The following is a 10983-nucleotide window of genomic DNA, read 5'->3' on the forward strand; positions in this document are numbered from 1 at the left end:
CCGATCAAACAATTTCAATTGTCAAATTTATACGAAAAAAACATAGTTACCTTAATATAACCTTAATATTGACAACCTTAAAATACGTTACCTTTCTAGGTCATTAACCCTAAAAGTTATAATTATATTTTTAAAAAACATAGTAGTATTTATATTTATACTTTAAAAAGGATTATCTATATACTTTTAAAAACGTAACATATACTTATACTTCTAAATAAAATATTAACATACTTTTAATATATTTTAAAAAAAAACTAAAGATAAAAATGTTTACTATACCATATAATAAAGAACCTAACATGTGATCCATGTGATCGAGCCTGAAGTGAAAGTCTTGGGTTCCATAAAAAAATACGTTATTGAAAAGCCCATTAACTCCTTTTTATTGCAAACTTTAAGACCTTTTCTGACATTTCCTGTATTTTAGTGACACTTCTTTTATACCATAAAATATTATTTTATTTTTAATGTTCATATCGTTAAAAGAAGTTCAATTTTAAAGAAGTTCAATTTCAGAAAAATATTTACAAAAATCCAAATGAACCCGAAAACGGAAGAGATGTGAACAAATATTCTTCACATAATCTTAAAATGTTTATAATTTTTAAGGACTTGAAAAATTAAAAGGAAACCATGGGCAATATTATAATAAGTGAACATTAATTTCTCCAAATATTCACTATATCTTCTTAGAATATTTTAATTTTGCAGGAGTTGAAATTTGAAAAAAGCCATGACAATTAAGTAGTGCCTGTAAGCAAAGTCCATTCTATATTATTGACAGCCAGTGGATGCTTCTACCATAACCAGCCTTCCTCACCAAAATTATAAGACAATGGCTTCTTCATTGCTAAACCTTGAAAATTATTCAATTCCTTTGGAGGAGATCAATCTTGCCACCGACAACTTCAATCCACAAAGATGTATTGGAGGTGGTGGATTTGGTTATGTCTACAGAGGACAACTCTCAAAACACTGGCAAAATCGCATAGTTGCTATCAAACGCCTAGCTAAGGATGGCTACCAAGGGGAGCGCGAGTTCCGCAACGAGGTCGAGAAGATTTCCGGTTTCCACCATGAAAACATCATCTCTTTCGTTGGTTATTGTGATGAAGAAAATGAGATGATTATAGTTTGTGAGTATGCAACCAATGGAAGCCTTGACCATCATCTCAAAGATCAAAATAAGATGTGTTGCTTAACATGGATACAGAGGCTGAAGATTTCCCTAGAGGCAGCTAGCGGTCTCAATTATCTTCATGCGGGTCGTGGGGAGCATAAAAGCGTAATTCACCGAGACATCAAGAGTGCAAATATTCTGTTAGATGACAATATGGTTGCAAAAATTTGTGATTTTGGCTTGTCAAAATCAGGTCCCAAAAGTCAGACAATTACCCATATATATACAAAGGTTGCGGGTACCCAGTATTACATAGATCCCACTTACATTGAAAGCCGCATCCTCCGTAAAGAGTCGGACATATACTCCTTAGGTGTGGTACTGTTTGAAATGCTCACTGGGATGCTGGTTTATCGTCCACGGAGAATCGGAGAGGATAAGACTGACTCTCTCATAAAGTTGGTTCGAAAATACTATCCCAAGGAACTAGACAAATTAATTGATCCCGACATAAATGATCAAATTAGTAGTCGTTCCTTTGATACGTTTAAAAAAATTGCATGGCAGTGTATTAGTTATGATTTTAAGAAACGACCTGCGTTAGACATGGTGATGAAGAAGATCCAGGAAGCATTGGATATTCAAGTAAGTGATTTCTTGTAATTATTTTGAAAGAAATCTTGATTCATATGCAAGAATGAAAAATATCACAAGTCGTGCAACAAAATTTTCGTTTAATTCTATGCGAATATTATTGTATCGAACATTCTTTTTAAGAAGGTTTGAGTAGATACTATCCATTTTCCATTTATAGATCGAGGACGACCAACAAAGGCACTAAATGTCTCCCATTCTCAAACTCGGTTCTTCTTTTTTTTTTTTTTTTGTGCGCTTTTCAAGTAGTAGGTTTCAGGAAGTATTCAAATACAAAAATGTTGACATTATTTCGAATATAGTTGCAGGAAAATGTTTCTGCCTTTTTTGAGAGTATTGAGAAGGACAGTGGATTTAATCATGGAAAACCTGTTCCAGCGTTTACCATATACAAATTGCTTCTCCATCGGAATTATATTGAAGCTGAAAAAACAATGGTGTTGGAACGACTCTTTCAGATATTTGTTTCAGAAAATAAGGTACTTCAATGGTAAACAAAACACTTTTTAGAAATCAAGCTATGTCAAGGCATTAACTCATTACAGTAATTGATCTAGTCATGTTGACTCAAAGAAGGATACATGAAAGAATTCTTAGCCCTTTCACCTAGGAACGTGAAAGCATAACTATAACGACATTGACATATATTTTTTTATTTGATCTTACTATTCCTTCACTCTATTTAATTTGAAGTTAACGTCAAAAATAAAAATATTTCTAATATAACTATTTTTTAGCAACGAATCATCAAAAAAATTTCTAAAGCATGAAAAAAAAAATCAGGGGGATTACATAAGGTTTATAACAATTTGAGGGTTTTTAAACCACTTAGTCCAGTTATGTTTACATCTATGCTTTATAGTAAAAATCCGAATGAATGAATGACAGACAACCCAATCAAACAGCTCTCCTGGTTTTGATTTAGGAATGCAAAAAACAATCTTGTCCCTAAACGTCCAGATTGCCCAAATGTGGTACCATATGACATGAGCATTAGAGCTTCCAGATTGTCAAAAACATTAGCTATGTTAAAGTAATTCAGAAATATGTCGGTTATTTTTAGTTAGCACATGTTTATTTGAGTCTTAGCTGTTATTAGGTTGAATAAATCAAAGGCACGTGAGGTGTGAGCTCCTCGTCTTTAGTATGTAGTTGATCAGTTTCCGTGTTTCATGCATTGGTTTATGTTTAAGTAGCAAGGCAATATGCGCAGTATTGTAATCCCCCATCTTCATAAAGTATTCAATAAAACAGTAAAGCATTTGCCTCATTCTGTCGTCTTGTACTCTGCTTAATTCACTTGTTTATATCGCCAAAAACCAACACTTGGTATCAGAGCGGAACCTGGTGTATGCCCAAGTATCAGTCTCGTGAAGAGATGTCAGGAAGCAATGGCAATGGTGAAAAAGACGGACAAATTACCCTCCACTATCCGATGTTATCCAGGAGTAATTACGGGGCATGGGCAATCAAAATGCGTGTGTTCATGCAAGCCCATGGTGTATGGGATGCTGTTGAGCCTCGAACAGCCAACACGGTGGTGGAGGTGAAGAATGACAAGCTGGCACTGGCAGTCATTTACCAAGGAATCCCTAAAGAGTTTGTGATGTCGCTGTCTGAAAAGAAATCGGCCAAAGAGACATGGGAAGCTCTAAAAATATGTTCGTAGGGGCAGATAGAGTGAAGACTGCAAGAGTTCAGACCCTGAAAGTTGAGTTTGAGGCTATGATTATGAAGGAGACAGAAAGTGTTGATGATTTTGCCGCGAAGGTAACCAATGTCGTCAGCACCATGCGCAATTTGGGAGAAACTGTAGATGAGGGCTATATGGTGAAGAATTTACTCAGGGCAGTGTCATCGAAGTTTCTTTAAATTGCCTCAGCTCTTGAGCAATTTAGGGACTTGGACAAGATGAGTGTGGAAGAAGTAATAGGTTGATTAAAAGCTCAAGAAGAGAGAATGAAAGGGCATGGAGACAGTGATGATCGAAAACTTCTTTTGACTCATCAAGAGTGGTCAGAAAGAACCAAGAAAAAGGGAGAAGGTGACTCCAAATCTAAGTCGAATCGAGGAGGATTTGGAGGTTCACGAGGACGAGGCAGAGGAAGAGGTCGAAACAGCGATGGACATGGTGGTCGTGGAAGGGGTAGCTCACACCAACAACGAGAAGGGAGTAAAAGTGCATCCGGTAGCCAAGACAAAAGTGGGATACAATGCTATAACTGGCAGGATTTTGGGCATTACGCAACCGAGTGTAAGAGCCTAAGAAAGGAGAGGAATCAAGAAAACAACTTGATTCAAGAAGACAATGAACCTGCTCTGTTATTGTCGTCCCTCGAAAAGAAAATAGAATACGTTGAAGTATTCTTGAATGAAGAAAGTGTGAAGCTAAAGTTAAGATCAAAGGGAGGAGATTCAAACCAGTCTAAGGTATGGTATCTTGATACTGGAGCAAGCAATTACATGACAGGCAATAAGACTAAGGTTTGTAATCTAGACCGAAAAATCCAAGGCTTTGTGAAGTTTGGAAATGAATCTAGAGTAAAAATCGAAGGCAGAGGGTCCATTGTTTTCCGGTGCAAAAATGGTGAACAGAGAAGGCTCCTCGAGGTGTATTATATACCCGACTTATGTAGCAATATCATAAGTCTAGGACAATTATCGGAAGGAGGAGAGGACATCAGAATTAAGGATCCGTATTTATGGGTGCATGATGCAGCCGGGCGATTATTGATGAAAGTTCAAAAATCCATGAATCGTCTCTACAAGATCGTGTTGGAGGAGGTAAGGCCCACTAGCTTAATGGCTGAAATTAGAGATCCCTCATGGCTCTGGCATGCTCGATTAGGCCATGTTAATTTCACCACACTCAAACTTATGACTGAAAGAAACTTAGTCGAAGGAATGTCAAAGATTAGCATCCCCTCTCAACGGTGTCAAGACTGTCTGGTAGGGAAACAAACTCGAAGTCCCTATCCGCCTCATACCAATTACATGGCAAAGAAAAGGCTTGAACTTATTCATGGAGATCTATGTGGACCGATATCACCTCCCACACCTGCAGGTAACCGGTACTTTATGCTTTTGGTAGACGATTTCAGTAGAGTTATGTGGGTTTATCTACTGAAGACAAAAGATGAAGCCTTTCAAACATTCAAGAACTTCAGGATGAAGGTTGAAGTGGAAACAGGTGAGAAGATGAAGGTGTTCAGAACCGATCACGGATAGGAGTTTCTCTCTAACCAATTCACCATGTATTGCAATGAAACAGGGCTTGAACGTCACTACACTTCCCCATATTCGACACAGCAAAATGGTGTAGTAGAGAGAAGGAATAGAACCGTTTTGGAAATGGTGAAGAGTAATTTAAAAGCCATCAGTATACCAGACATATTATGGGGAAAAGCGGTGAATCACGCGGTGTATGTGCTAAACAAAGTCAGTACAAAAGTTGTAAAGGAATCAACACTGTACGAAATGTGGTCTGGTCGAAAGCCAAATCTAAGTCACCTCATAGTTTTCGGTTGCTTAGCGCACATGATGATTTCCAAGAATCATCCAAAGAAATTGGATGAAAGAAGCAAACGTGTTGTTCATCTACAAGAAAGGTGTATGTCAGTCGAAATGTCGTGTTCAAAGAAGATAAAACATGGGCGTGGGAGAAAACAACGAAGATTAAATTAATACCATGAATGATCTTCAATTTTGAAGGCTTTGACTTCGACAATGAGCTTTACAATGAAGATGACGAATGGGTTCCAGATACGACGAACCAAGGAATTGGGTCGCCACAGAACAATACTTATTGGGCCAAATCCCCTCAGTCCAATAGCCCACAGTCCGACCCGAGTCCACATTCCACACCCTGAAATACGCCACCGGGTACACCCAATTCGCCAGTTAACTCCAATTCTCCGAATCCGACGTCAACCCCGAGTACAACTTCAAGTTCCACAGGTGGTGGTGCCCCAAAGCGTTTCCGAATGCTCACAGATCTGTACGAAATTACAGAAGAAATTTAAATACCCATGGAGGAGCTCCTGATGATGCCTCAACGACGAAGAACCCTTGTCGTATCAAGAGACAAAGCAAAATCCAAATTGGGTGGATGAGATGAAGGCCGAGTTGACTTCGATCGAAAAGAACAACATGTGGGATCTCGTCGAACTACCAACTGGTCGCAAACCAATTGGGCTGAAGTGGGTGTTTAAAGTCAAACGAGATCCAACTGGGAAAATTGTGAAGCACAAGGCGAGAATTGTGGCAAAAGGATATGTTCAGAAACAGGGGATCGACTTTGAGGAAGTGTTCGCACCAGTGGCGAGAATAGAAACGGTACGTGTTATCATTGCTCTTCAAGCCTCATCTAGGTGGCATGTACACTACCTCGATGTGAGGTCTGCATTCCTGAATGTGAAATTAGAAGAAGAGGTCTATGTGTCTCAACCGGAGGGCTTCGAGAAGAAAGGAGAAACGAACAAGGTGTATAAATTGTCAAAGGCATTGTATGGTTTAAAACAGGCACCCAGGTCCTGGAATGGTTGCGTTGACAAGTATCTAAAGAGCTTGGATTTCAAAAGGTGTGCACAAGAGTATTCAGTGTACATTAGGAAGAAAGAAGGGAATACCCTGATTGTTGGGGTATATGTCGACAACTTGATGGTTACAGGGAGCTGTCAAGATGATGTGAAGAAGTTCAAACTAAAGATGAATGAAAGGTTTGAAATGAGCGACCTTGGATTATTGGCGTATTATTTTGGAATAGAAGTAAATCAGCAGGAGAATTGCATTACTCTGAGACAAGAAACATATGCCAAAAATCTTCTAGCTAAGACTCAGATGCTAGCCTGCAACCCCACCAAAAGCCCCATGGAACACAAGATAAACTTCTCCAAAGATGAAGAAAGAGAACTTGTCAACCCCACTGAATACAAGAGTATAGTGGGTGGACTCAGGTATTTAACACATACTTATCCAAATATCACATTTTTAGTTGGTGTAGTCAGTCGTTTTATGGAGAAACCTACTATGAAAAACCTTCAGGCAGTATAGGGAATACTTTGGTACATTAAAGGTGCCACATATTATGGGCTAGTCTACAAAAGGGGACAAGAATAGATCACTATTGTAGGGTATTCAGATAGTGATCATGCAAAAGATGAGAGTGATAGAAGGAGCACAGGTGGGATGACGTATTATTTGAATGGTAACTTGGTCACGTTGGCTTCACAGAAGAAAATATGTGTGGCTTTATCCTCATGTGAAACTGAATTTATGGCTGCCACAATGACTACTTGTCAAGGAATTTGGTTAAGGCGGCTTCTATCCATCATTTTAGGTCAAGCAATACCTCCAATAGCAATGTTCGTTGATAATAGGTCTGCGCTTGATCTCATGAAAAACCCTGTGTTTCGTGGGAGAAGTAAACACATAGACATCAAGTACCATTTCATCAAAGAATGTGTTGAAAATGGGGAGATAACGGTTACTCATGTCAGTACAAAGGAGCAAAAAGCATATATGCTGACTAAGCCATTAACAAGGGTGAAATTTGAAGAGATTAGAAATCTTGTTGGAGTGGTGAAGGTATGAATTTCTGAATTACGGGGGAAAATGTTAACGTAATTCAGAAATATGTCGGTTATTTTTAGTTAGCACATGTTTATTTGGGTCTTTATTTAGCTGTTATTAGGTTGAATAAATCAAAGGCACGTGAGGTGTGAACTCCTGGTCTTTAGTATGTAGTTTATCAGTTTCCGTTTTTCATGCATTGGTTTTTGTTTAAGTAGCAAGGCAATATGCCCAATATTGTAATCCCCCATCTTTATGAAGTATTCAATAAAACAGTAAAGCATTTCCTCATTCTGTCGTCTTGTACTCTGCTTTATTCACTTGTTTATATCGCCAAAAACCAACAAGCTATCACCGCAGAAGACCACCAAACTGTATTCTGTTGACGGTTCAGTGTGTTACGTTGCAGTATCAAAAATCCAATCCGAGGATGGCGTATTGGTTATCATGTGCATATAATTTATTATTCTTAATCCAAAAAAGTCTAAAACTTGATGGTGCAAGTTCAGTTCAGGAACCACCACCTTCAACTTTCCTACTAAGAGAAATGATAACGGTATAGATTTTTACTATTATCGATAGATATTTATGTATGATATGGTTTGATATTTTTATATTAACTAATTTAGTTCATCCTACTGTCCATCTTGTTGAGGCTGATGATGAAATTTTACATCAAGTTCAAGTCAAAAACCAAGTGCTACTTATCAAGGATCAACTAACAAAATATCTCGAGTATATGTGTGACATTATTTGTGATGCCATGAAGATAGAGTTGCGAGTATTACTTGCATCGGCTATTCAGGTACTTGAATTCTGATTCATCCTTGTTGGTATTGAAATTTTTTATATTTAATACTAGAATAGCATTACAATAAAGGACAACTCTCACTCTCAACTATTACAAAACTACAATCTTCTTTTCTAAATGTCACTCAAAGTGTTCTGCTCTAACTTTTGTGTTTTTGGGATTACTTACAACTGAGGTTTCCTTTTATAATTTAAACAACCATAATTTAATGTGTTCATCATAAGGAGAGAAGAAGTTATCATACTAGGTTATCTTTTGAAGGTTGGAACACAACAAATTCTCCCGCTAATCTTTGTCCAACAATCCTCAATAAAACTATGCCGACACATAATTTATCTTTCTCCAATGTCCCCAGCTTAGTCAACATGTATGCATGATTTTTATTTGTGTTGATCTTTAACCACTTCAATTCTCCTCCCCCAATTTCTTCTTTAAGCTAATGATAATAGAAATCAATATGTTTTGTGCCGGAATGGTACATTGATTTGTTGCCTAGGTCCATTACACTCTGAATATCACAATGCATGATCTACCCTTGTTGTGGATGCCATAATTCCCAAATAAACCATTTTAGCCATATAAGTGCATTCCTAACTTCAATTGTAACAATATATTTGGCTCTTTTTTGTAGACAATTGTATACACTTTTACTTGGATTGCCACAAGATAGATCCCCCCCCCAAATGAAAAATGTAACTTGATGTAGATTTTCCATATCAAAGTATCCTTACATATCATCATGCTTATAACCTTTCAAGATTGTCTTTGATATCCCATAGAACAAACATATTTTTTAACTACCCGTTAGGTATCAAAATTTCAAGTTGACTACTTCTTAGTGTTGTTTCTTGGATCTGATAAATATCAACTCACAACACCAACAACGTGAGAAATATTTTGTCTTGGACACATTATTGCATATATAAAGACTTATGATGGTTGCAGAGTAAGGGACTTCTTTCATCGTACGTTCAAAAAAAATCTTGATAATTTATCACGAATAATTTTCATGCCTAATATTTGTTGCGTTAAACCTAAGTTTTATATCAAATAACTTAAACAAATCCTACTCCGAGTTTTCGATCATGGTTGCAACTTTGCTCATTATTAACATACTATCCACATGAAACAAAAGGATGACAAAATTCCCATCTGAAAACTTCTTCCGGTACAGGTATGTACAGTGGTATGCAACAGTTTTTTTGTATTTATGACTTACCATGAATGAGTCAAACCTCTTTACCATTTTCTTGAGGGTTGCTTAAGACTATAAGCACTCTTCTTCAAATTACTTACAAGATCTCTTTGTTTATGGCATGAAAACGAGCATGCTGTTATACATATATTTTCTTGAAATTACCATGGAGAAAAGGTTGTTTTTGCATCCATCTGCTCAGGTTAAAGATAAAAACGGTCAACCAATCCAAGTACAACTCGAATATACATCATCTTCACTACCAGTAAAAAAAATTACATCGAAGTCAATTCCCTCCTTCTGTTGGAACCCTTTGACAATGAGTCTTGTTTTATACTTGAAAACTCATTTGTTTTTAAGGCCTTCTTTCCTCTAGAAAGCTTTAACAACATATATGTTTGACTCTTTTTCAAGGAACTCATTTCTTCTTCCATGGCATTCTTCCAGTTGCCTTCTTCATGTGATATTGAGCTTCCTGAAATATCCCAGGTTCCCTTTCGCTTGTAAGAAGGATATATTTTGGAGTAGTATAACTTGTGTCATAACACAAACTTGTTCGGATCGTCAAACTTGACTTAATTCATTTACAACATATGTAAATTGATCTAAAGTATATATGGGTGGAAACCCCCTGCTCAAAACCTTCTTTATCTGCATTATTAACTTCATCATCCTCTTCTTTAATAGCAACCTCGTCTTCCATTTCATGTATTGAATTTATAATATTGTTTTTCACAAAAAATCACATCTTAACTTTGAATAGCCTTCTTTAGTTTTGTGTCTCATATTCTATACTCGAACTCTTGACCTATGTATCTAATAAAGACGCATGGAGTGTGTTTGAGGTCTATCTTCTTCCGCAATTCGTATTACACATGAGAAAATTCCTTGTACCCAAATACTCTTAAGTAAGAATATGATATATCTTTACCCATCCATATCTTCTTTGAAACATCAAAATTCTGTATAAATGAATGTAACCTATTTATTGGATAACAAGTTGTCAATTCAGCTTCCCCTGACAATAGTTGTTTACAGTTTTTCCATGGTAAGCCCGCATCAAACCTTCTCAATAATGGCGTCATTTATCCATTCTGTTACACCATTATGTTTTACGTTTTTTAAGGCTTGTGTCATGCCTAATAATAGGTTCGATGTAATATCTAGAGACCTTATGGGAATATTACTCACCTCCATAATCTGATCAGAGCCATTTCATCTGCTAGCTTGTTTGTGTTTCGATAGTTGCATTAAAACTTTGAAATGTTCCAAGACTTAGTACTTCAACTTCAGATAATAATCTTTACACATTTCAAGATGGATTGTCGATGAATGTAACCAGTTACCTACTTTTATCAATAGATTCTACTTTAATGGGTCCACACACATTAGAGTGGGTAAGGTTTATCAACTTGGATCAGTAATTTCTTATGGAGTTAAAGGAAACTATATGTAGTTCCCTAAAAAGGAAGTATTTTCATGGATCCAAGGCAATATATTTTCAATTGAAATTTAATCTTTATTTTTAAAGAGGTGTCAATCCCTTCATGCTCGTGTGTCGTAATATTTTTTTCCATAACTTTGTTAATGCCTCTTATTCCACAACATTGGGACTTGGTTAAAGCAACT

General features: G+C 36.8%; 1 protein-coding gene across 1 annotated transcript in view; it reads left to right on the forward strand.

Moving 5' to 3' along the window:
* Positions 1 to 777: 777 nt before the first annotated feature.
* Positions 778 to 10983, forward strand: part of LOC145163276 (myosin-17-like) — a 22229-nt gene continuing 12023 nt past the window's right edge. Inside the window, exons 1-4 of the mRNA XM_079082114.1 lie at positions 778 to 1768; positions 2080 to 2256; positions 7758 to 7904; positions 8004 to 8153. Coding sequence (XP_078938240.1) covers positions 839 to 1768; positions 2080 to 2256; positions 7758 to 7904; positions 8004 to 8153 — 1404 coding nt within the window. The 5' untranslated portion in view covers positions 778 to 838. The remainder of the gene's footprint in view (positions 1769 to 2079; positions 2257 to 7757; positions 7905 to 8003; positions 8154 to 10983) is intronic.

Source organism: Lactuca virosa, chromosome 1, assembly GCF_052849685.1.
Source record: "Lactuca virosa cultivar CGN04683 chromosome 1, Lactuca_virosa_CGN04683_v6, whole genome shotgun sequence".
NCBI lineage: Eukaryota > Viridiplantae > Streptophyta > Magnoliopsida > Asterales > Asteraceae > Lactuca > Lactuca virosa.